Below are 26919 nucleotides of genomic sequence, written 5' to 3' on the forward strand. Positions count from 1 at the left end.
TACACTTACCTTTAAAATAAGAAAAAGTTAAGGTCTAGACTATCTTCTTGATATATTTTAAGGAGGTCTGGCCTGGTCCATAACAAAATATATTCTAGCTTTAAGAATCAATGATGATTTACTAGATTGACGTCTGGGAAGAGTAGGCTGTCTCTGAGCAGATATTTAGTTGGCTAGATCTATATTTTCTTGAGTTGAAAGAGGTGCTCTCCTTAAAATTCTTGCATATCACTTCCACTGACTGCATATCCAGCATTGTGCATCACTATCTCAGAGTGAAGTTAACTATTGAGGACTGATCTCAAGTGAACTTTCTTCACTGAATTTGTGAATCTGGAACTTCTTACCCAAACAGCCATCTACTCCTGCTACTACTCTCCCTGTTACTACAATTTTTTTTTTCTCTCCAAGTTTTCTCTTGATGTTTTACCTTCTGGGCTGCTAGAGTTGCACGTAAGACAATCTGTTTTTCTGACTTTGCCTTTTGCCAAGATAAAGATTGATGGAATTTTTTTAGATATAAAGCAATTAAGAGATATGATGAAATTTGGATCCCTTTCCCACAAACTAAATCAACCTATATTTTAAAAGCAGTCAATTTAACTAGGCTTTTTTTTTTATTTCAGGGGCTGTCAATTTATTGTTATTAAACATATTATAGTACAATTCATATATTAGAAATTAATTCAACAAAAGATGTAAGTTAAAACATACAGTGATCAATATTGTGTATAGGGTAACATTGCAGCTGTAGGTGGAAGGTAAGTCGTGGTTTTATTAAATGGCAGAGCAAGCTCAAGTGGTTTTATGACCCACTCCTCTTTCCTATATTCTTATATACTCCAGATGTGGCCACTGCAATAGGCAGACCTGTACTTCATACCAGGTGTGGGAGTACTATGGACCAGAAGTACAGCCAGTACTCCAAGCTAATGTCTTGTTATCTACACTATGTATAGTCACACTCTGAGATACTTAGTGAATAACATGAAAAAACTCTAAAAACTGAAGAACAGTTACGATGGTGATAATTAAAAGACTTCTAAGTGAACACATGAATAAACAATTTCACTAATTGATGTAGCGTCATACAGCATTCTAGGCTTGATGGCTCACACTTCATTCCTTAATCCCTCCCTTCCTTGATTCCTAATCTAGCTGTCTCTATACTTCCTTGCTTTACTCGCTCTACCCAGCATAGATCTCTCCCAATTTACTCCTTCTGAGTCTGGATCCCTCTGCCTGTCTGGATCCTTTGTTGCCTCCTTTAAATACCTCAAACCTTCCACTCTTGTCGTGATCTCTCTGTCCCAGTTTAGCTCCCTGTATGTACTACAGGCTCGATCTCCCTGTCTTAATCCCTCAACTTTGGTCCCTCACCACCTCAATCCTTCCACTTTGGCCTGGACCCCTGCCACCCATGACTGAATCTTTGAGTGGATTTAATTCTCTTCTCCTGACTAAGCCCATGCATCAAGCCTTGTTTCTTTAGGTACCCAGGCCCCAGTGTTCAGAGATTGCTTGCGTGGTGGGTGAAGCTGGTTTCATGTTGTGGTTGCCCAGTTTCCTGACATGTTTAATGTGGTAGTGGTGAGGGGGCGCCCCCTCAGGGCAAGATGAGTTTTTTCCTCAGGGTGTGGCAGAGGACCAGAGGTACAGGCTCCTCAGAAGCCAGTAGACGGTTTCGCAGCATTGTTTGTCTGTTCACCTCTGTTAGCATCGATATCAAATCACTCCTAGATGGAGAGAAAGAGAGGAAACATTTAAAATATGAACTGACATTCATTCCACAAACACCTGAATCACACACTGCTAAACAGAATAAATCTCCTCGGCATCCTCTCAAACACCTTCACATCTTTCTTGAAGTTTGGTGCCTAGATATGGACTCAATCTTCCAGTTCAGGCCTGATCGGTGTTCTCTAGAAGTTTAACACAACTTCCTGTCTTTTGTACTTTGTTTCCTTGCTAGTAAAGCAAAAGATTCTGATACTCATTTTTACTGCTGTGTCACTGAATAGCAGAAGAGGCTGGAAGGAACGAATGGCCTGCTCCATTCCTGCTCCTTTGTTGACTTTGCTCTTCAACTCCTTACATAGAACATAGAACAGTACAGCACAGGCCCTTCATGTCTGTGTCAACCATGAAGGTATTCTAAACTAATTCCCGTCTGCCTGCACATGGTCCATATCCCTCTATTCTCTGCCTGTTCATGTGTCTGTTTAAATGTCACTTAAACGTTGCTAACATATCTGCTTCTACCACCACCCCTGGCAGCAGGTTCCAGACACCTACCACCCTCTGTGTAAAAAGCTTTCCTCACACATCTCTCTTAAACTTTCCCCTCTCACCTTAAACCTATGGTGGCTCAGTGGTTAGAACTATTGTCTCACAGCGCCAGGGACCTGGGTTCGATTCCACGCTCAGGCTTCTGTCTGTGTGGAGTTTGCACATTCCATGTCTGCATGGGTTTCCTCTGGGTGCTCTGGTTTCCTCGCACAGTGCAAAGATCTGCAGGTTAGGTGGACTGGCCACGCTAAATTGCCCACTATCTCCAGGTATGCGTAGGTTAGATGGATTAGCCATGGGGAATGCAGGGTTACAGAGATTGGGTGGGTCTGGGTGGGATATTCTTTGGCTGGACTCGATGGGCCAAATGGCCCGGCTTCCACACTCATATGATTCTATGCCCCAAGTATTTGACATTTCCACCCTAGGAGAAAAGACTCTGACTATCCACCCTATCCGTGCCTCTCATGATTTATATACTTGGATCATGTTGCCCCTTGGCCTCTGACACTCCAGTGAAAACAATCCAAGTTTGTCCAACCTCTCCTTATAGCTAATACTTATAACAGACAATAAAAGATAATCTAACCACCGTCCCTTGACATCCAATGGTGTTACCATCACTGAATTCCCCACTATCAACATCCTGGTGGTTACCATTAACCAAAAACTCAACTAGACTCACCACATTAACACAATGGCTACAAGAGCAGGCCAGAAGCTAGGAATACTGAGGCAAGTAACTCACCTCCTGGCTCCTCAGAGTCTGTCCACCATCTACAAGGCACAAGTCAAGAGCGTGATGGAATACCCCCACTGGCTGAGTGCAGCCCCAACAACATTCAAGAAGCTTGACACCATCCAGGACAAAGCAGCCTGCTTGATTGGCACTGCATCCACAAGCATCTACTCCCTTCATCACTGAATCTCAGCAGCAGCAGAGTGTACTATCTACAAGATGCACTGCAAGAAATTCACCAAAGATCCTCAGACAGCACCTTCCAAACCCACGACCACTTCCATCTAGAAGGACAAGGGCATCAGAAATATGGGAACACCACCACCTCCAAGTTCCCCTCCAAGTCACTCACCATCCTGACTTGGAAATAAATCACCGCTCCTTCACTGTCGCTGGGTCAAAATCCTGGAATTCCCTTCCTAATGGCATTGTGGTCAACCCACAGCAGGAGGACTGCAACAGTTCATGAAGGCTGCTCACCACCACCTTCTCAAGGGCAACTATGGATGGGCAAGAAATGTTGGCCAGCCAGCAACGCCCATGTCCCACAAATGAATAGAAAATAAATACATTCCAATAGAGGCAATATCCTGGTAAACCTCTTCTGCATGCTCTCCAAAGCCTCCACGTCCTTCCTATGGTGCGGCAACCAGGCCTGCACACAATACACTAATGTAGCATAACTAAAGAATTATATAGCTGCAACATGACTTGCCCAGTTTTATACACAATGCCCTGACCAAGGAAGTCACGCATGCTGTACATGTTCTTTACCACCTTATCCACTTGTGTTGCCACGTTCAGGAAGTTATGGACTTGCACCCCAAGATCCCGCTGTATATTAATGCACCAAATGCCATTTACTATATACTTTCCCTCTTGCATTTGACCTCCCAAAATACATGACCCCACACTTGTCCAGATTAAACTGCGTCTGCCATTTCTCCTCCCAATTTTCCAAGTGATCTATATCCTGCTGTATCCTTTCGCAACGTTCCTCACTATCCACAACTCTGCCAATTGTCTGAAAATTTACTAATCAGGCCACCTATATTTTCACCCAACTCATTTTTATATATATATTACAAAGAACAGAGGTTCCAGCACTGATCCTTGCAAAACATCACTGGTTACAGACCTCCAGCCAGGAAAAAAACACTCTTCCTCAACTACTCTCTGTCTTCTATGGCCAAGACAATCTTGTATCCAGTTTATCAACTCACCATGGATGCCAGCATTTTCTGGTAATACCTAAAGAGTAGACACTGTGCAATTAACCACCTGACCCATTTCTATTGATCCTGGTGGGTGGTTGATTACATTCAATCCCTTGTTTATCATATGGCAGGGGGGAAAGAAACAATCGCCAAGGTAAATCAGAGGTTGGGTCTGAACACAGAAGGAGGAGTGGTCAGAATTCTGCAGGTTCACCTGTGGAGGAGGCTCTGGGGAAATCTGTGGAGGAGGCTCTGGGTTTACCTGATGCCTCCCCAGTACTTACCTGCGGTGTTCCCGTAGACACTCCGACAGCGTGCGCATAAAAGATGATGGTTGTTGGCCCGCCTGGAAGATCAGATGCTCAGACACCCTGCAGCAACACCACAGGATGTCTGCTTCCTGTGGGATTACTTCCTCCCAGGCACGACCATCAGCCTGAACCGCCTCTCTGTTACCCTGAGCAGCATCAGTCTCTAAACCCTCGTCAGGGTCAGGCGTGGCCGCGAGGAAATTCTGAACGAAAAAAAGCCTGGGCTTCCCCACCAGGGCCCGACAGCTCATTCCTTTGAAATACTGCTGGATTTCTTCAAACAAGAGGCCAGGTCTTTGTCCATTGATGGCCAGGATGCTCCCTGTCATCCCCCGGCTCACGATGCAACACACAAAACAGTCGAGCGTGGCCAGGTCCTCGCGCTGGGAGGTTTCCTGCAGGATCTGCTTCAGACTGTCCAGCTCGACGTACAAGTGGGTGACGACTTGGAACCGGAGAACCTCAAACGTTTCCTTCAGTAAATCTGGAGAAACCATCCGAGAGTGAGACAATAGAGTCAATACGGTTTGAATCTTGTTCACTTTCATTGCCACTTTTCCTACAGCACTGAACCCATCACCTTTCAGGTCCCCTTCAGTTCCAAAGAAGTGTCACATTGGATCTGAGATGTTAACTTTGTTTCTCCCTCCACCTATACCGTCAGAAATGCTGTGCTTCACCAGCAATTGCAGTTTTTGTTAATGAGGAGAAAACACTATGAATGAGGTGAGTTTAATTTAATACAAATTAAGGAATAGGGATGGAATAGGGATAAAACAGGGTAAGCAGGTAACCACAGGGAAAGGGGTAATTCATAGAGAATAGAGCTAATTCAACAATACTTAAGCAATCACCAATAGAGGAGATCCTCAGTCATTAAGACAACTGTTCCCTCAGAGCCACAGAAAAGAAGTTAATTTATCTTTTGCGTCTAAGAGATGGTTTCAAATTCGATTCCCTTGACTTTGGCCCAGCACCTATCATGGTATATCTGAACCCTCATTCTCAAAGTGCTGCTCTTAACCCCCAACGTTCTTGCAATCTGAAGCATTTGGGATCAGCTGATTATGTTGCAGAACGTGGGGAAGAACTGATGGTTGGTGAGATTACACAGTCAATCAGTCACCCGTCACCAACTTCACTGAGTGTCCCCTACAGACTGACTGGGTTTCCCCACAGCCCAGGTTAACAACATCTTACCTGCATCAGTTCCAATACAATCGATGATTAAACAGAGACCGAGGGGTCTACTCTGTACCCTGTACACCTCCAACCCATTCTGTAACACAGAACACAACGTTACAATGAATGATTTTGCATTTATATCACACCTTTCACAATATCAGGAAGTGTTTCACAGCCGTCACTGTTGTGAGGATTTTGAGCTCTCTCAAATCACAGGGAGATAAATAACCAGATAATCTGTTTTACTGATGATGGTTGAAGGATAAATCTTGATCAGGACAGTTGGCAGGAAAAGGGAGGTGTTGGCATAGCAGCTTTGTCACTATACTATTAATCCAGAACCCCACGCTAATGGTCTAGGCACAAACATTGAAATCCCATGATGGCAGATGCTGAAATCTGAACTTGAATTGAATGGGGCAGAAAATAAATCAGGAGATAAAAAAAGCACTATTACAATAATCAATGGGAACTTCAATATGCAGGTGGACTGCAAAAATTATGTTGGTAGCAGATCCCAAGAAAAGGAATTTGTGGGATGTCTACCAGATGGCTTTTTGGAGCAGGTTGTGGTAGAACCCACGAGGGAATGGGCAATTCTTGGCTTGGTGATGTGCAATGAGGCAGACTTGTTTGAAGATCTTAAGGTGAAGGAACCCCTAGGGGGCAGCAGCCATAATATTAAATAATTCACCCTGCAGTTTGAGAGGGAGAAGCTTAAATCAGATGTAATCAGGTATTACGATTAAGTAAAGGTAAATAGAAAGACCATAATGGAGGAGCTAGCTAGAGTTGGAAGGGAAGATGGTAGAGCAGCAATGGCAGGAGGCACAGCAGAAATTCATCCCAAGGCAGAAGAAACATACAAAGAGGAAGATGAAGCTGACAAGGGAAGGCAGGGACAGCATAAAAGCTAAAGAGAAAGCATACAATATGGTGAAGATTACTGGGAACCCTTTAAAAATCAGCAGAAGACAACTAAAAAAGCAATAAGTGTGGAGAAGATGAAATATGAGGGTAAGGTAACTCATAATATAAAAAGATTGCAACAGTCCTTATAGATAGATAAAAGGTAACAGAGAGGCAAGAGCGGACATTGAACCACTGGAAAATGAGGCTGGAGAAGTAGTAATGTGGAACAAAGAAATGGCAGAGGAACTGGATAGGTACCTTGCATCAGTTTTCACAGTGGAAGACAGAAGCAGCATTCCAAAACTTCAAAAAAAAAGAGGGATAGAGGTGAGTGCAATGGCCATCACTAAGGAGAAGGGGCTAGGGAAGCTGAAAGACCTGAAGGTGGATAAATCACTCAGACCAGATGGACTACACCCAGAAGGAGATAATTGAGGAGATTGTGGAGGCGTGATCTTACAGGAATCACTGGAGTCAGAAAGGGTCCCCGAGGACTGGAAAATGGCTAATGTAACAGATTTGTTTAAGAAAGGCGGGAGGCAGAAGACAGGGAACTATAGGCTGGTTAGCCTGACCTCAGTCATTGGCAACATTTAGAGTCCATTATTGAGGATGAGATTGGTGAGTACTTGGAGGCACATGGTGAAATAGGGCTGAGTCAGCACAGCTTTGTCAAGGGAAAGTCATGCCTGACAAATCTGTTAGAATTCTTTGAGGAGGGAATGAGCAAGTTAGACAAAGTAGAGCCAGTGGACATGATTTATTTGGATTTCCACACCGGAGGCTGCTAAATAAGATAACAGCCCATGTTGATAGGGGCAAGGTACTGGCATGGATATAGGATTGGCTGACTGGCAGAAGGAAGAGAGAAGGAATAAAGAGGTCTTTTTCAAGATGCCAGTCGGTGATTAGTGGAGTTCCGCGGGGGTTATTGTGGGAAGAATAGAGGCATAGACTATTTTCTAAACAGGGAAAGACTTCGGAAATCTGAAACACAAATTAACTTAGTAGTCCTAATTCCAGATTGTCTTAACGTTAACATGTGGATTCAATTGGCAGTTAGGAAGGGAAAAGCAATGATAGCATTCATATCAAGAGGGCTAGAAGAAAAGGGCAGAACTACACAACTGAGGCTATAAAAGACTCTGGTCAGACTGTATTTCAAATACTGTGAGCAGTTCCAGACCCCATATCTAAAGAAGGAAGTGCTGGCCTTAGTGGGGTTCCAGAGGAGGTTTACAAAAATGATCCCAGGAATGAAGGGCTTGTCATATGAGGAGTGATTGAGAACTCTGGACCTGTATTTGATGGAATTTAGAAGGATGAAGAAATCTCATTGAAACCTGAATATTGAAAGGTTTGGATAGAGTGGACATGGAGAAGATATTTACAATGGTAGGTGGGACTAGGACCTGAGGGCACAGCCTCAGAGTGAAGAGATGACTCTTTAAAACGGAGATGAGGCAGTATTTCTTCAGCCAGAGGATGGTGAATCTGTAGCACTCATTGCCACAGAAGGCTGTGCAGGCCAAGTCAATCAATGTATTTAAGACATAGGTAGGCAGGTTTTGATTAGTAAGGGGTTCAAAGGTTACAGGGAGAAGACAGGAGAATGAGGTTGAGAAACATATCAATCATGATTGAATAGCAGTGCAGACCCGGTGGGCCGAATGGCCTAATTCTGCTCCTTTATCTTATGATCTTGCGGACTAAAGCTTGGGATTAAAAGATGGCTTAATGGCCTCTACTGATAATTGTCATAAAAAACGATGTGCCTCACTTATATCCTTTAGGGAGGAAACCTTCCACATTTACTCGGTCTGGCCTACATGTGACTTCAGACCCACAGAAATGTGGTTGACTCTTGAATGCCTTCTGAATTGGTCAGGCAAGTGACTCAATTCAAGGCAATTAGGGATGGGACCCAAATGCTGGCCTTGTTGGTGACACTTAAATCCCATACACGAATAAAGAAAAAGGACTCCCCTGCTCTACTCTAAATTCTGTTGTGAGATCAGGCAGGGCCTTTAGTTAATATCTCAACTGAAAGATGCCACCCCCAAAATGGAAGCACTCCCTCAGTCCCAGCACTAGGAAGCATCAGGCTAGTACCTGAATTTAAGAATTTGGGAATGGTGCTCGAGGCCACAAACCTTCTGGCTCAGAGATAAGAATGCTACATTTAAAGGTCAGGGCTCTCAAAATAGTTATAGAATGGAGGAGGCCATTTGGTCCATCATGTCTGCGCTGACTTCCTGAATGAACAACGCTCACAGAGCCACTCTCCCATCTTCTCCACATTACCCTGCACATTCTTCCTTTTCATACAATAATTTAATTGTCTTTCAATGCTTCAAATGGATGTGCTTCCACCAAACTCCCAGGCAGTCATTCCAGAATCCAACCTCGCGCTGCTTAAAAGTTTTTCTCGTGTCTTCATTGCTTTGTTTGCCAATTAGCTTTAATCTGTTCCGCACCACCACAATCCCCAACCTTCTTTATTTTTTCATGAATGGGAACATCTATGCTGTCCAGAACCATCATTTTGAATATTTATCAAATCTCCTCTCAACCTCCTTTTCTCCTCCAAGGAAAATAATCTCAAATTTTCCAAAATATCCTCATCCCTGGAACAGCATCTTGTGGATCTTTTCTGCATTCTCTCCAATGCTTTCACATCCTTCCCAAAGTGTAGTGCCCAGAATTGGACACAGTACTCTAGTTAAGGCTGGGCCAGTATTTTATACAATTTGAACAGAATCTCCTTGTTCCCGTTCCCCATGCCACTATTATTAAAGTCTGCAATATTATATGCTTTCTTAACTGTTCTCTCTAACTGCTCTGCCACTTTTTGTGGCTTACACACATAAAGACATGGATTTCTCTGCTTCTGCACTCCCTGTAGAGTTGTACACTTTAGTTTAGACTGTCTGTCCATGTTCTTCCAACCAAAATGAATTACTTCACACTTCTCTGCATTGAATATTATCTGCCACCTGTTTGCCCGTTCTACCAATTGGTCTATGCTCATTTGAAGTTCTACAGCATCCTCCATTGTTTACACTGCTTCCAATTTGCCAACAGCAAATATTGAAACTATGTTCTCCGTACACAAAGGTCTAGACCATTAGTATATATCACGAAGGGCAGGGCTTCCAGCGCTCATTCTGACCCCTGGAGACCTCAATGATCCCCAGCCCAAAACACAATCATTCATCACAACATTATTTCCTGTTACTCATTCAATTTTGTTTCCACGTTGCTACTGTCCCCTTTGAGAAGGTGAGAGCACTGAGCCAACTCTGCAGTGTCATAATGGAGAACAGATGACAAAGCTGATTGGCTGGTATGGACTCAGTTACCTGCAGCACAGCACGAGGTTTAAATAGGGACATCATGAATCACTAGTTGTGGTTTGGCCGTGAGTTATCATCTCAGATTCCCTTGAGGTCTTTCTTCATCCTTGCTATCGTCAAACATCTATGGAGTGAGATAGCTGCTCAAGCAGTGGTGCGAGTGCAGGTGGGGAGGTGGACAGGAGGGGGCTTGGGGAGGTGAGGTATCCAGCACTATTCCCCACCATTCTCAGATTCTTTCTCTAACTGAGGAAGGATTATGAAGCAAACTTGCTACCTCAAGGCACGCAGCTTCAGACTTCAGGAACTGAGAGGAGTCTCAGTGGGTTGCTTGCTGGTAATCCACTCTTCATACAACCAGCCAACAGTGGTTGCAGTTGGAATTGTGCTCTCTGTACCGGGCCAGCTGTCCCTTGCCGCTATCCTGTCAACACACTCATCCTTCTCTTGTCTGACCATCCTTTCCCCACTCAATATTTCCACTGCACGCAGACACTGCATTTTACCTTTATCCCAATGTTTGATCGCCAACAGCCTCCCCACCAGCACCTCCTAACAATAATGACCCCTCCTTCCATCAACGTGCTTCAGCTCTTACCTGTAGTGCTGCACTCGCCGCTGCAGGAGGCTGGACAAACTCAACTGTTGGGTTAATCATTGACTCTGATTGTTGCTCTTCAACTATTGAGGAAAAGTAGCAATGGTGAGTGAGGCAGCTGATCTTACTCTGTAACTAAAACTAAACCTTCTGTCAACAACAACCACTGCCAGTAAAGAATACATTGAGACCGCGTGCAATAAGAACACAAAGGTTTTGGGGGAGACTCTGTTTCAGTATTAGAGGCGACAGTGGTTAACCGCAGTGGCTACTGAACAAGTCACCAAAGACTGGGTAAGTCTGTAGCTTCACTCAGGGCTCCTACCTGAAATGGCAGGTATTCTCCCCCGTTTCAGGTGCTGAGCAATGTTCTGTGTTGAAATTACTTCATTTAACCACCGCTGTTATTGGCATTTAGATGGGACCGTGCTCAAAATACAGTTAGAATACAAGAGCTTCCCCAAAAATAACCCACAGTATATAAAAACAAAAGTTGTGCATGTTCTTTGTAATGCTTGTTTAGGACACAACCCTCCAAGTTGCAAATTCTACCTGAAGCAGGATTCAGCTATAACACTAGAAGGTGACTATTCCCACAGACTAGATACAGAGGTGAGTATCCAAAATTCAGCTGTATTACTTACATGAGGCCACTAATGATGTTGGACAGTTTGAGTGAACATGTTGTCTCAATAACTGACCGGCGTTACAGCTTGCAGATGCTGGCATCCAATTGCTCACCTGCTGAAAGTTGGGTAAGAGTAACGGGAACGTAAAGTTTCAAACAAAACCAGAAAACCACACACAAACCCCCACTTAACCTCTCACACACACTCTCACCTCACAAATGTAATATTTCCAAATTTGTGCATGAAACTAGGTGGGGATGCAAATAGGCTGAAGAGAGATTTGGACAGGCTGAATGCATGGGTAAGAACAGGAGCGATAGATTCATACAGCGCATAAAAGGCCTTTCGGCCCATCAAGTCTACACCGACATAACTACCACTAAAGGTGCACTAATCCCAATTTCCTGCATTTGTCCCATATCCGTGAATGTTATGATAATAGAAGTGCTCATCCAAATATTTTTTAAATGTTGTAACTTCCACTACCTTCCCAGGAAGTGCATTCCAGATTCCCACCAACCGCCGGAGTGAAAAGGTTGTTTTTTCTCTCCAAATCCCGTGAATCTCCTGTCCCTTACCCAAAAACTATGCCCTCTCGTGACTGACCCCTCAACCAGGGGGAGCAGCTGCTCTGGATAAACGTAAGGTTGTTCACTTTGATACGAAGAACAGAGATGCAACGTATGTCTACATGGTGAGAGATTGGCAAGTGTTGATCTCCAAAGGGACCTGTGCCATTGTTTATAAAGCACTGAAAGCTGGCATACAAGCGCAGCAAGCAATTAGGAGGTCAAGCAGTATATTGACCTTTATCATAAGTGGATTTCAGTACAAGCGTGATAGAGGAGCAGGACGTACTGAGTTAAAATTTGGGGAGCAGATTTTTGGCTGACCTGAAGTTTATGGAAGGTTGAAGGTGGGAGACCAGCCAGATGTCTGGTTTCAATTGTACTGAATCTGGGTAAGACTACACCTGGAGTATTCTGTGCAGTTCTGGTCCCCTTACCTAAGGAAAGATGCCACGGAAGGAGCATGGGTGAAGATTATCAGATTAATTCCTTGGATGGTGGGACTGTTCAATGTGGAGAGAGAGCAGAAACTGGATCTGTAATTGCTGGTGTTTACAAGAGTGGAAGGTAATTGCATTGAAACTTACAAAATTCTTATAAAACTAAACAGGGTCGATACATGAAAAACGTTTTCTTTAACTTGGAAGCAGGGTCTAGAGCTAGGAGAAAGAATCTCAGAATAACGGGCAGGCCATTTAGGACTGAGCTAAGGGGAATCTCTTGACTCAGAGGTTGGTGAATCTTTGGAATTCTCCACCCCAGAGAACTGTGGAAGGTCACTCAAAGAGTATGTTCGAGATCGACTGACTTCCAGATCCTAATGATATTAACAAAGATGGCATTAGTGCATGAACTCAAGCGCAGCCTGCTAACCTCCGTCTTGCCTGCATTGCTAGACTGATAAGAGTCATAGAATCATATAGCACGGAAACAGACTCTTCAGTCATCAAGGATACAAATATCCCGGCAAGGTGCCCAACAATCTCTTCCCTAGCTTCCCACAAAGTTCTGGGAAATACCTGCTCAGGTCCTGGGGATTTATCTACCTTTATGCGTTTTAAGACCTCCAGCACCTCTGCTTCTGTAATATGAAATCTTTTCAAGACTTAATTATTCCAATACACTCCTGGCTCAGCTCCCACCACCAGCCTTCCATAAATAGCGAGAAGTCTGCTCCCCATATCTTAATTCACACTAAGTCCTTTTCCCCATCACCCTTGTACTCACTGAACAACATTCACTTCAGGTCAAACAACACTTTGACTTTAAAATTCCCATCCTGACTTTTCAAAGGTCTTCATGGCCTTGTCCAGTCTACCACTGCAACATATTCCAGCCTCACAACCTTCGAAGTTGGTCCTGGATGAAGGAACTGAGGGTATTGTTGCCAAGTGTGTAGACGATATATTTATTGGTGGAGGGACAGATAGTGTTGAAGAAGCAGGGAGAGTGCTGAAGGACTTAGGCAGGCTAGGAGAGTGGGCAAAGAAGTGACAGATAGAATACAATGTGGGAAAATGTCAGGTTATGTACTTTGATGGGAAGAATAGAGGCGTGGATTATTTTCTAAAAAAGGGCGGGCTTCGGAAATTGGAAGTATAAAGTCTGTCCTAGTTATGGAATCTCTTTAGTTGGCAATTAGGAAGGCAAGGTTAGCATTCATTTCAAGAATGCTAGAATACAAATGCAAGGATGTGCTGCTGAGGCTGTATAGGGGTCTAGTCAAACCACATTTGGAATATTGTGAGTAGTTTTGGGCCTTGAATGTAGGGAAGGATATGCAGTGTATGGAGTGTGGCACAGGACAGCGTGTATGGAGTGTGGCACAGGATAGCGATGGTGTATGTCTGCATGCACACAGTGAGTCAACAAGGGCATATGGTTGCAAATACACATGTAAGATCAGCGGTGGAGGGGTGGCCAAGCAAATGCACAAGATCAGCAGGTCTGCACGTAAAGGTTGTGGGTGTATGTTTGCAGGGTGTATGGCCTGTGGCATGGTAAATAGACAGGTGTGCACGTCAATGGGGGTATGTGTACGTTTGCAGGTATGTACGGGGTCAGTGTGGGCAGATGCAAGCACACATAGAGCTGCACGTTGCTTGTACCTCCACTGACGCTGCCCTGCGTGGAAAACAACCCCCACTGAACACGTGCACTCCCCACTGTTAAGACGTGCACCTCTCTGACCGCACCACCTAACTTCCACCCCGCAACAAACACAAACACACACAACACATGTACAAAGGAAAAACCCTCCCTGGTTAACCACACACAACATGAACAGCTCAGATACTAATTCGAGAGTGCTGGTTCTGATATAATAGATCTTCTCAATTATGGAAGGCAGGTCAAAATGTAATATACAACAAAGAGGTACAAGGATACTGCTGGGAAGCTATAAAGGTGATCATTTATTTAAGAAAATTTCTAAAGCTCTGCTGGTGGATGACTATTCATAACTGTTAGAAATACCTACCTGATTTTGTTCAAACTGCTCACGGCCAGAACCCTGCTCTTGACAGGGAGCAGCGATTGGGACAACATTCTGATATGCAGTGGAATTTTGCATGGAATGAACTCCCAGAGCTGAGAATGGGAAGAGACAGACAATACAAAAGTTATATTATTAATACTATAATTACCTCTAAAAACCTGTTAACAATCTGACCTATGCAACAACCTGTACCTCTCTAAACAATCTAACCAGAAATATGAGATAAGTAATTTAGTCCCCTAAACCTGTTCTACCAATCAGTGAGTCCTCACCAACCTACAACCTAACTCTGCACCATCTTCCCTCACCTTTTTCCCATTCCATTAAAAACCTTTAACTTTAAACCTAAGATGACTGGTAAAGTTTGTCATCAAGACTTTGATTTAACTGATATTTGCAAAAAAAGGAGTTCCAAAACTCTCATGATTCTTAATTTCACTCCTGACAGATTTGGCTCTTGTGTTTTAATTAAGCCTCTTGTCCTAGACCGCCCACCTAATAGAGCTATCTGGTCTACCATTCCTTTAATAACTTGAAAATGCCAATCAAATAAGACCTTAACTGTTTAAATTTCAGGAATATAACACCAGTTTGTGTAATGTACACTCAGGATTCATCCTTTGGAGGCCAGGTAGCATTCTATTAAACCTACACTGCTCTCCCTCCAGAAACAACCTATCCTTCCTAAGGTGTGGTGCCCAGAAATCCTCACAGTAACATGAGGTGTGGTCTAACTAGACTCTGCTTGGCTGAAGCTTATCTTCTATTTCCTTGTATTCTAGTCCTTTAGATAGAAAGGCCAGCATTCCATTAGGCTTTGATTATTTTCCATACTCGTTCAGGTCATTTTAAAGGTGTATATACACAGAGATCACACCCTCCACTTTTTCCCAGCCCCTACCCCTAAAGTCTCTGGATCTTCACTCTTTCTAGCTTTTCATTTAATTAGCACCTTGTTCTATCCTTTTTAAGTCCATTGCGGTTGACCTTGCATTTGCGTACATTTAAATCTATCTGCCACAATTTTGATCCTTCAAGTAATCAACCAATACGTCCTTGTAACTTTTCCCCTTCCATCCACACAGCTAACAGTGCGGCTTTCTGTCATTCATGTAATAAACACGGTGATTAGTTGAAAGCTCCTTGCGGGATACTGGGAGTCATACACCCTAATCTCTGTCTCTCCTAATCGGATCAATGATTCACCAGCAATTCCACAAGTTACAGCTTCAAGTAGCAAAATCTTTTAACTGCTTTATTGAATGTCTTCTGGAAATATGTGCAAATAATATCCACAGATATTTTCTCCTCCTCTGCTTTAGTCATTTCTTAAAAATTCAGTCAGACTTATCAGATAACCCCTGGAGTAAACTGTAACTCTGTCTAACCAATCCAGCTCCTGAAATAAACTATAATTCCTTTAACCATTATAATGCCAGCAATAAACGTTAACTCTGTCTAACCTTTATAACTAATTTCCCCTCTCTGTGTGTAATTCTCCTTTGTCTGTCCAATCCTCTTTGTTTGTTCACACTCACCCATTTGTTTGTACTTAGAGACCTTCTTTCTCAGATCTATTCTCCCAATGGTCTTTAGACAATCTTCCACCAGTTCCAAATTATTCGCATCAACCTTGTCAAGTTTCTCCAGTTCGACAATTAAATCTAAGAAGGTCTAACAGATAAAAAGCCTTTGTTAGCTCACTAACAGATCTCAATCTGGCTGGCAGACAAAAGGGAACTTACTCAAAATATAACCCACTTATGAGAGGAAAAGTCTGTCCTATTTGGACAAGTTAAATAGAACAGGCCTAAACTCTCTGGAGTTCAAAGGAATTAATTGAAACAAACAGAATTCTGAGATGGACTGACAAGATAGGGACTGAGAGGATATCACAGTCTCAAACACAAAGTCAGCCATTTAGAGCTGAAATGAGAGGCTTTTTCCCTCAGAGGATTGGCATTTTTCTTTGAATTCCCTGCCCCAGAGGTCCATGGCTGCTCAGTCAATGAATATGTTCAAGATTGGGACTGAAAACTTTTTGGGCTTTAGGGGAATTAAGGGATATGAGAATAGGTTGGGAAAGTAGATTTGATGTAGAAAGTCAGTCTTTCTTATGTTCTTCTGAATAATCTAATTCCTATTGAGGAAAACAGTATTGATGCATTTAAGAGGAAGCTTGATATGAACATGAGGGTGAAAGGAAGAGAAGATTATGTTGATAGAGTGAGAATGAAGTAAAGTGGGAGGAAATGCACGTGAAGCAAAGACACTAGCATGGAGCTGTTGGACCGAATAATCTATTTTTGTGCTGCACATTCCATGTAATAAATAATTGTGTTTCAGCATTTTGTTCAAACAGTATGGCCTCTCATGCCTTCTCCACTGAATCCCTACAATGCATAATTCAAGACAAAGCAGCCCGCTTGTTTAGCACACCATCTGCCACCTTAAACAATCAGTCTGTCTACCACCAACACATGTTGGCAGCAGTGTGCACCATCTACAGGATGTACTGCAGCAACCTAACAAGGCTCCTTTGACAGCACCTTCCAAACCTGTGATCTTCACCTGCTGGAAGATCAAAGACACAGGAACATCACCACCCACAAGGTCACATACCAACCTGACTTGGAACTATACTGCTGTTCCTTCACTGTCACTGGATCAAAATCCTGGAATTTCCTCCCTAACAGCACTCCACAGGCACTGCAGCAGTTCAAGAAAGCATCTCACCATCACATTCTCGAGGGCAATTAGTGATGGGCAGTGACGGGACAGAGATGCCCAGATTCTTACAATACTAATTTTAGAAAACTACTACAAAGGGAGGGAGTGATGAGAAAAAAACAATGAGATATGGAAGAGGAAGGATAGAGAAAGTTTCCTGTGAGAAAGGAATTGTGCTCAGCTGGCTCTCTTGATCAAGATATTTTTAATCTAACAAATGGGGAAGCAAATGCTGGATATAAAATTAGCAAAGTGAGGGATTACATAGAAAATGATAATGTGATGAATATTCTTTATATATGGATTTTGAAAGACTTTTCAAATGGTGCCATCTAGGAAGCTAGTCAATAAAACAAGAGCTTTCTGTGGTGCAGACCACACAACCAATTATTGCAATACATTCTTTTTCTGTGTACCAAAATGGCTACAGTACTCATCTATCCAGTAAGTATGATTGTGGCTCATCTGGAATGATGTTAAGGTGCTCTTGAGATGCAATCTCTTGTCCTGTGATATGGAATTTAAAAAAAGATAAAACCCTTCTGTTTTGTTAATGAAGGGAAGCTGCAGTGAACAGCCAAAACAACTGCGGATGCTGTAAATCAGGAACAAAAACAGAAGTTGCTGGAAAAGCTCAGCAGGTCTGGCAGCACCTGTGATCAAAAAATCAGAGTTAACGTTTCATCCGGTGACCCTTCCTCAGAACTCAGTTAACCTCATTTCATTGTAATGGATGGAGCTGGTACACACCAGATTAACCTCCCTGTGCACAAATGGCAGGCTGCATCCATAATCAATGGACTTGAGCCCGGAACAGAATGGGAACTAACATATTGAAATTACCTTCATTGCTTCCTGGTGGCCTTTTGGTACTTGGCAACGTAATAAAAAGAAAATAGATTGCAAATCTTCTTGAGAGAGATTTTCGCTGATGTCTATCAACAACTGCCTGTGTTGTAGAGGTAAAGACAATCAGTTAGTTATCCTGTCCTAAATCCAAGTAATAATTCATAAATTAATGGAATGTGGGTCTTCACATCAAGAAGGCTAAAAGACAAAGAGTTAAAAGTTATGGTACAGATATACATAATCTTAGTCAGAGTACTGTGTTCAGTTCCGAGCGCTATACATAATGGCCTTAGAACAGATGCCTCACAGATTCATCAGGCTGATATCATTACAAAAAGGGTCAAATTCCAAAGGTAGGTTAGAATAGACTGGCCTGATACTCCCTCAAGTATAGAGGATTGAGGAATAATCAAGTTGAAATTTTTCAGATGATTAAAGGAGTTTAATGAGTTTAGCCAACAAACAGTGGTGGAAATGCAAGGGAAGGCATTAAACAGGAAATCAGAGGAGCATGCAATAAGGTTACAACTGTAATCATGGGTGATTTTAGTTAAATATACATTGGACAAACAAACCTCACAATGGCATTGCAGAGGAGGATTTCATGGAGTGTGTACGTGATGGTATTTTTAGACCAAAACATTGAGGAACCAATCAGAGAAAAGGCTGTACCAGACTAGGTATGATGCAGTGAAAAAGTATTAATTAACAATCTTGTTGTGCAGGGTCCTGCGGGGAAGAGTGATCATAACATGAGAAAATTCTTCATTAAGATGGAGAATGAAGTAATCAAATCCAAAACTAAGGTCTTGAATCTAAATAAAGGGAAAGACGAAGGTATGAGGCGTGATTGGGGAACTTTACTAAAGGGATTTGCGATAGATAAGAAGTGGTTCGAGTGTAAAGAACGTGCATGTGAATCCAAGATGATGGCAGAGTAGGGCTCCTGAGCTGGAGCTTGCCTACTCCAACTGCTTTTCTTTCTTATTTTCTCATTTATTTTTCTTAAGGTTTTTTTTTTTCTCTCTACTTATCTTCTGGAGGGAGCTCAGCCATGGAGGCAGTGGCAGTGACGGCAGCAGCAGGAGACTATGGTAGTCTGCCACGAGGTGGTTGGTGTGCCTGGGCAGAACTCTGGCAGTCGGTGGCATCGCGGAAGCGGCTGGGGGCCTAGAGCGGCACCTGAGTGGGATTCTGGCGGCCTGGTAGTTGGTGGCAAGACAGCAGCACGGAGATCGAGAGATCAAGCCCAACGCGGGAGAGAAAGGACAGCAGTCAGCAGCAGGACTGCAGCATGGAGGCACAGCGATTGAGAGATTGAGCCCAGTGCAAGGGACAGATCAAACCCTCTTGGGGAAAGCCCATGTGGAGCGACTGCAGGCTCATGACTAAAGAAGGACTATAATTTGCAACTTTTAGCATTATTCTTTATTTACTACTTTATACTGACAACAACTGTAATGCTGAATTTTTAACTTATTTGTTTACATTTCTACTTTTTACCTAAGATTTTGTATCTAGGCTCCTAAGATGGTGCAGTGAATGGTGACATTGTAAACCTTTCACTGTACTCCTGTATCCTTGTAATTGAGTACACATGACAATAAAACCTAATTCTAACAAATACTGAAATACAACAATCATTCAAAAATAGAACAAATGTGGGTCAACAATGGCTTACAAAAGAAATTAGGGTTAGTATGAGATCCATAGAGGAGACACAAAAATTCGCCAAAAAAAGCAGCAAGCTTGAGGATTGAGAGCATTTTAAAATTTAGCAAAAGAGGATGAACAGTTTATTTAAGATGGGAATAATAGAGTTTCTGAGTAAAATTTTAGGGAACATAGAAATTGACCATAAACCTTTTATAAAAATGTGAAGAGAAAAACACTTGTAAAGAACAATGTGGGTTCCTTATAGTCAGAGGACAGGGAAATGATAATGGGGAACAAAAATGACAGAAGAATTAAATACATTCTTTGCTTCTGTCCTCACAAAAGGGGGTGTAAATAACCTCCCAGAAATGTAAGGGAATCAAAACCAGTGGGTGTGATGTATTTGGATTTTCAGAAGATTAGTGGACAAAATTAAAGCACATGGGATAGGGCGTAACATACTGACAAGGATCAAGAAATTGGTTGACAGACAGGAAATTGAGAGTGGGAATATATGGATTTTTTTTTGTGTTACAGGCTGTGACTAGTAGGATAATTCAAGGCTCAATGCTTGGCCCCAATTATTCACTGTATATAAATTACCAGAGGAAGAAACTAAATGCAACACTTTCAAGTCTGCTGATGACACAAAACCGCGTGTGGGTTTGAGAATTGTGAGAATGATGCAAGGAAGCTTTAAAGTGATTTAGACAAGTTGAATGAGTGGGTAAACACATAGTACATGCAGTACAATATGGCTAAATATGAAGTTATAGACTTCAGTGTGAAAAATAGAAAGGAAGAGTATTATTTAAATGATATATTGGGAAGTGTGCAGATATGAAGGGTTCTGGCTGTTCTTGTACACCAGTCAATGAACATAAACAGACAGGCACAACAAGCAATTAGGAAGGCAAATGCGATATTAGACTACATTGCAAGTGGATTTGAGTTCAGAAGTAGAAATGTCTTACTGCAGTTATACCAGGCCTCGATAAGAACACACCTGGAGTATTGCATGCAGTCTTGATCTCCCTACCTGAGAAAAGATATACTTGTCATAGAGGGAGTGCAGTGGAAGTTCACCAGGCTGATACAGGGGATGGCAGGACTGTCCTATGAAGAGAGATTGGTTTGACAGGGCCTGTATTCACTAGACTTTAGAAAGATGAAAGGGGACCTGATTTAAACTTAGCTGACTGAAACTTGAAATTTAGATAAAATTCTAAAAGGCTAGACAGACTAGATGCAGGGAAGATAATTTCCCATTATGGAGAATCTAGAACCAGGGACCAAGTCTCAGGATAGGTAATTTAAGACTGAGATGAGGGCACAAAGAGTAGAGAACCTGTGGAATTCTCTACCACAGAGTTATGGAAGCCAAGTCACTGACTATATTCAAGAGAATTTATCTGGATGCAATTTTCCTGCTTTCTCCCCTTACACCTCGATGCCTTTAAAATCTAAAAAAAACTTCTCTTCTTTAAGAGAAGCTGTCATGAGAATACTGAATGGCAAATGCAAGCTAGAAGGTCTGAGTTCTCTACTCCTACCCAGAGTTTCCAAATTTCTATGAGTTAATATAGAAATTAACTCATTTCTATATTAGTTATAGAAACAGAACATATTTCCTTTGGTGGGAAAATCCAGAATGTTAAAATTACAGCTGGGCTGTTCAGGGGAAGCACATCTTGTCATGAAGGGTAGCAGAAATCTGGACTGCATTTTCCAAAAAGGCTTTTGAAGCTGGGGATCAACCTAACAAAGGGAATTAAAGAATACGGAACCAAGGCAAGTAGAAAGCATCAAGACACAGATCAGCCACGATCTAAATGAATGGTAGAAAAGGCTCATGGGGCTGAATGGTCGATTCCTGTTCCCACGAACAGACTGACCTTCAAACCGGTCCCATGCTCCGCCATAGAAAAATGTTAATAACATTGTGGCCCCCACCCCTGGCATGACATTGAGTAGCCAAAACATATAAAGGTCATTTTAGCACCATAGCCTGGGAATAAGATTAGCTACAATGCTGTTTTACTAGATGTTATTCATCATACCCTGTCATGGACTAAAGCCAAAAACAGCTTAGTTCAGTTGCATCAGAATGCTGCCTGCTAAATCTGGGAAGTAAGAACTGGAGAAACCAAATTTCCACCACAGGCAAGTCATAGAACCTAATCCATTTCACAGAGATTGGTTTTACCTGTACGAAGATACATATCCTTTACCACTGTTCAAATGTCTCTGCAAACGCTCCACATCAACTTTCAATCCTTTCAAAACATCGAATCTCTTTATTCGATAAAGCAGTTCATTTAGGAGCTCAATCCTCAGCAGGTTCCGCTTGGACAGGATGTCAAACAACTCTTTCACTTCCCCAATACTTAAATAATCTTTGAGGACATCAAGGCACAAAAACACTAAAGTGGCACTTTCATCCTTCGACAGTTTGTCAGCTATTTGCAAAGCCAGTGGTCTGATATCTTGAGTACACTGCTTGAACATATTATTGAATTTTGAACGAAGCAGCCCCAAGGACTCCTTACAGGAAACTGAGATTTCCCCAGCCAATAATGTTGTGCTGCAATCTCATCTCTGGTGACGCCACTGACTTCTCTTTTCCAACACAAAACGAAACTCTGACGAAGACCTAAACAAGGTGAAAAATATGAATCAATCGCTAATGATTTTTGGTTTGGAACGCACCGAAGTGTTGTTCAATTAACTCCAGGTTTAAGGGAAAAATCCTAGGTTTCATTCTCAAGTTGTTCTTGCTCATCTGCTCTCAGTCATGGCTGCAGCTCAGCATCAACAGACTAGAAGACCTAGCTCATCAAAGTGTCAGTCACATTTCAGACTGACATACATTGTTGAGGCACAGTCAGGAATGACGGTCACTTGGAGTGACGCAGAGCAGGCTGAACAAGAGCCACAGACCCCCGCAAGTGACAGCAACAATGGGGGAGAACATTATTGAGAGAATACATAAATGTTTCCATACTCTTCATTAAGATTTTTGATTATAGGTCAGAATATTTATTGGACATCATAAAGGACACTTTACTGTGCATCTAACTCCCATGCTTTCCTACCCCAGGAGTGTTTGATGCAGACAGTGTAGACATATCTTTACCATGTCCTAAATTAGACAGTTAAAATTTAATTAATACTTAAGAATTTTCTATTGTTCAGTTCCACCTCTTTCTCCCTTCCCTCTATGTTGTTTTGTTTCAGTCATTACCCTGTCCCATCGAATGCATGCTAACTCCCTACACCTCTCCACATCTCCCTTCCTCCCTCTAATCTCCCTGCCATTTCCTCTCCCACATTATCCTATACTCTGATTTAGTTAATGCTTAGCCCTCTCCCAAAGCTTGTCTCTCCCTAGTTAGTCTTCTTCCCATAGAATGGTGAGAAAGGGTTATTGAATACTTTTAATGCAGAGGTAGATTGACTCCCTTGTTAGTCCAGAATCTAAGGTTGTCGGGGTGGACATGAAACTAGGGTTGAAGTCACAATCTGATCAACCAACATTTTATCGAAAACTGCAGCAGGCCGTAGAGGCAAAATGGCCTACTCCTCATCATAATTTGTGTTCATAAGTAATATCCTTGTCACTATAGCCAGTGAGACCCAATACCACTCCTGTTTTGCTCTTTTTACTTAGCTTTTAAACAGTTAGATTTTCCTTGTTTATCCATTTTGGTGTAGGCTTGTTTTGTCTCCATCAATATTCATTGTGTGCTCGTCCTCTCTATTACAATTTTAAATCTATCCCTGCTCTTACTCCACTCACTAACAGCTTTCTCAATAATAATCTCTACTGATTTCAGCTCATTCCTTGGACCTATGACAAACCCGCAGCTGCCCTGCTTCTTGTTGGCATTGATGTTTAACTGCATTCCGCTCATCGACTCCAAACATTGCACTGCTTCTGTGACAGTGCCTTCTCTGCCAATCACACACATGAACCTGCTACAAACCGTAGGTCTGCCTATCCTGGGTCTGATACTCTGTTCAAAAGGAAACCATTGCCTGGAGAATAAAGAGAGATTTTACTCAACTGGTTTATATTGCTGGGAGAAGCATGGTGGAAGCATATGGTGTGGAATCAGGGCGTTCAGAACCCCCACTGCTGACCTTATGGTCTGTGCTCTATTGGAACACACTCATTTTAGACTCTGGCAATTGAAATTTTCCATTTCTGTACTATCTTCGTTACCCCATCCTACGTAGCAAATGCTTACCATCCTCATCCTGTGAACCCCAGCCTCCCAAGATAATTAACAGTAGATAGGGTATATGGCGCAGAATCAGGCCAATTGGTCGAACCAGCGATGCCAATGTTTACAGCTCCATTCAAGTCTCCTCCTATACTTCACATCTAAATCCATTATCATAAACATCTTTCCTCATAACAAGTATTCTATATTTATCTTCATAGTAGAAGACAGTGAAAGCATTCTTTTATTCATTCACAAGGCATGGGTATCACCAGCTAGGCCCACTGTTTATTGCCCATTCCAAGTTGCCTTGAGAAGGTGGTGAGCTGCCTTCCTGAACCACTGTAGTCCTTATCCTGTAGGTAGACGCACAATGTCATAAGGGAGGAAATTCAAGGGTTGAGACCCAGCAACATTGAAGGAATGGCAATATATTTCCAAATCAGGACAGCAAATGGCCTGGAGGAGAACATGAGAAGATGTGTTCCCATGTATCTGCTGCTCTTCTCCTTCTAGATTGTAGTGGCTATGGGTTTCGTAGGTGCTGTCCAAGGAGTCTTGGTGAACTTCTGAAGTACATCTTGTAGATGGCGCACACTACAGCTGAGCATTGGTGGTGAAGGGAGTGGAATTTTGCGAATGTGGTGCCAATCAAGCAGGCTGCTTTGTCGTAGTTGGTGTCAAGCTTCTTGAGTTTGAGCTTCACTTATCCAGGCAAGTGGGGAGTATTCCATCACTCTCTGAACTTATGCCTTGTATGTTGTGGATAGGCTTCAGAGGATAAAGAGGTAAGTTGCTCACTGTAAGATTCCTAGCCTCTGACCTGCTCTTGTAGACACAGTACTTACTTGACTAATCCAGTTCAGTTTCTGGACAATGGTAACACCCAGGAATTTGGTAGTGGGGTAGTCAGTGATGGTGATGTTATTGCATGTCAAGGAGCAATGGTTAGATTCTCTCTTGCTGGAAATGGTTGTTGCCTGGCACTTATGTATTATGAATGTTATTTGCTATTTTTCATCCCATACCTGAATCTTGCCCAGTTCTTGCAGCATTTAGTCATACACTGCATCAGTATTTGAGAAATCTCAAGTGGAGTTAAACATTGTGCAATCATGGGCGGACATCCCCATTTTTGACCTTATAATGGGGAGAAGATCACTGGTGAAGCAGCTGAGGACAGCATCCCAGTAATAGCAGAAAATCAAGGGGCAAGAGGGAGAAACTGAAAATAAACATTGTCACTAGAGAAAAAGCAGTCTGAAGGCTAACATGTCTCCAAGACCAAATGCCTTGCATCCTAGGCCATTCATCCCTTTGGGATTTGTCAGTGTGGTCTCAAACTATTCCCTCCACATTGCTTTGCCAGGCCTGGGGGGAGGCCTTTCAGCCCCTCTATTCTATTCTGTCCGTGCTCTAACTCCATCCACCCACTTCCTTCCCCTGGCTCTAACTTTATGGCGTGCTCTGTGCTCTGCCACAAGTTCAAACCCGTCAACGCAGATCACTTAAACCTCCTCACCTCCTATAAATCTACCTCCTGGAGTAGGATATGCAAACACCCGGCCTTTCCTCCAGCCCAGGCCACGGCCCAAACCCCAGGCTCGGTCCCGGTCCCGGCCCCGGCCCCGGCCCCGGCCTGTCCTCCAGCCCCAGGCCCTAGGCCCTAGGCCTCAGGCCCGTCCTCCAGCCCTGGGCCCCGGGGTGTCTCCCTGCGGTGGAGGTTAATCGCGGGCCTCACACACCGACCTGCCCCGATCACCGCGTCCCTGGTTCCGGTTCTTCTCCTCCCTTGGAGAAAGTGAAAGTGAAAGCCCCACGTTACGGTTATGGCTGGGGCCCCCGAACCCCGTGCCCCTTCCTCCCGCTCAGCGCCGCTCTCTGGCCCCGACCCCAGGCGGGGGGGGGGGTGGGGAAAGCAGACCCCTGGCGGCGGAGTACTGGCCGGAGCTCAGGTGCATCGTAAAGACAGACCCCCATCCCCAGGACTGCATTTCATTTACCCCTTTACCTATTCCCCATTATTCATTTACCAACCCCCCAACTCCGTGTTCCCACACAGAATCCCCTCCCACATCCCTCATCTCCAGCCCTTATATACCCCCTTCCCCCATATCCCCCCCCCCAATCTCTCGTGTAAAGATCCCCACCCCTCATATACCATCATCACACTTATATACCCCCCAACCTTCCCGTATCCACATCTCCATTCCTCATATATCCTCATCTATCTCCATCCCTCATATACCCTCATCCCTTATATATCCCCATCCCTCATATACCATCATCATCCCTCCCCATGTCCTGCATCCTCTCCCATATACTCCATTCCCTCCTCCTCCACCCTCTCCCTGTATGCCTCAACCACTCCACATATACTCTTCAACTACCATCACTCCAGAATCACTACATACCCGCTCCACTCCACACACAACACTCAGAGAGCTCAGCAGGTACAGTAACATAAAATAAAGCACTGCAGATGCTGGAGTTCTGATACAAAAATACAACTTGGTTCTGAAGAACAGTCACCGGAATTGAAACATTAACTCCGCGTTCTCCCACCAGATGCTGCCAGGCCTAAGCTTCACTGCTTTTGTCTCAGGCACAGTAGCAAAGTGGTTATGTTAATCCACAGAGCTGAATGATGCTCTCTGGGAAGGAGATGACTACTCAGCCTCCAAGAAAAGAAATTCCTCCTCATCTCATTCTAAGTGGGAGACCCCTTATTTTTAATCTATGCCCCAGTTCTAGATTCCCTCCATGTAGATCCTTTTAGTATTTACACTACCAAAGTCCCATCAGAATCTTACATTTCAAGATCACCTTTCATTCTTCTCAACTCCAAAGAGTACAGGTCCAACCCACTCCACCTTTCCTCATAAAAACTACCCCAAACTAATGATTCTTCTTTGAACAATCTCCAATGCAAATATTATTCCTTAAAAGAGACCAAAATTGTACACACATAGCTGTACAAGACTTCCCCACATTTCAATGGCCTTCTTAATTACTTGCTATAAACACTTGCTAGCATTGTGTGATTTAAGGACACCTTGATGCAATGGCTCACAAGGCTTCCCAATATTTCACCAGAGGTACTTGGACCTTATCCAATACTGGACATTCAACAAGCAATATGACAGCACAGTGGAA

General features: G+C 43.1%; 1 protein-coding gene across 4 annotated transcripts; it reads right to left on the reverse strand.

Moving 5' to 3' along the window:
* Nucleotides 1-1197: 1197 nt before the first annotated feature.
* LOC109929742 (CASP8 and FADD-like apoptosis regulator) lies at nt 1198-26285 on the reverse strand. Of its 4 annotated transcripts, none has more exons than XM_048599581.1 (10): nt 26178-26285; nt 21744-22190; nt 17876-17981; nt 15841-15976; nt 14285-14394; nt 11252-11351; nt 10608-10690; nt 5757-5835; nt 4530-5040; nt 1198-1736 (listed from the first exon to the last, which is right to left on the reverse strand). In XM_048599581.1, exons 2-10 carry the CDS (start codon nt 22043-22045, stop codon nt 1607-1609), a joined length of 1557 nt encoding a protein of 518 aa, XP_048455538.1. In that variant the 5' UTR covers nt 22046-22190; nt 26178-26285; the 3' UTR covers nt 1198-1606. The 4 variants fall into 4 exon arrangements, with proteins under 4 accessions (XP_048455538.1, XP_020384907.2, XP_048455539.1 ...); XM_020529318.2 differs by lacking the exon at nt 26178-26285 and adding an exon at nt 25286-25654; XM_048599582.1 differs by lacking the exon at nt 26178-26285 and adding an exon at nt 25513-25645.
* Between the last annotated feature and the right edge of the window lie 634 nt (nt 26286-26919).

The sequence above is a fragment of the Rhincodon typus genome, chromosome 7 (assembly GCF_021869965.1).
Source record: "Rhincodon typus isolate 14 chromosome 7, sRhiTyp1.1, whole genome shotgun sequence".
Taxonomy (NCBI): Eukaryota; Metazoa; Chordata; class Chondrichthyes; order Orectolobiformes; family Rhincodontidae; genus Rhincodon; species Rhincodon typus.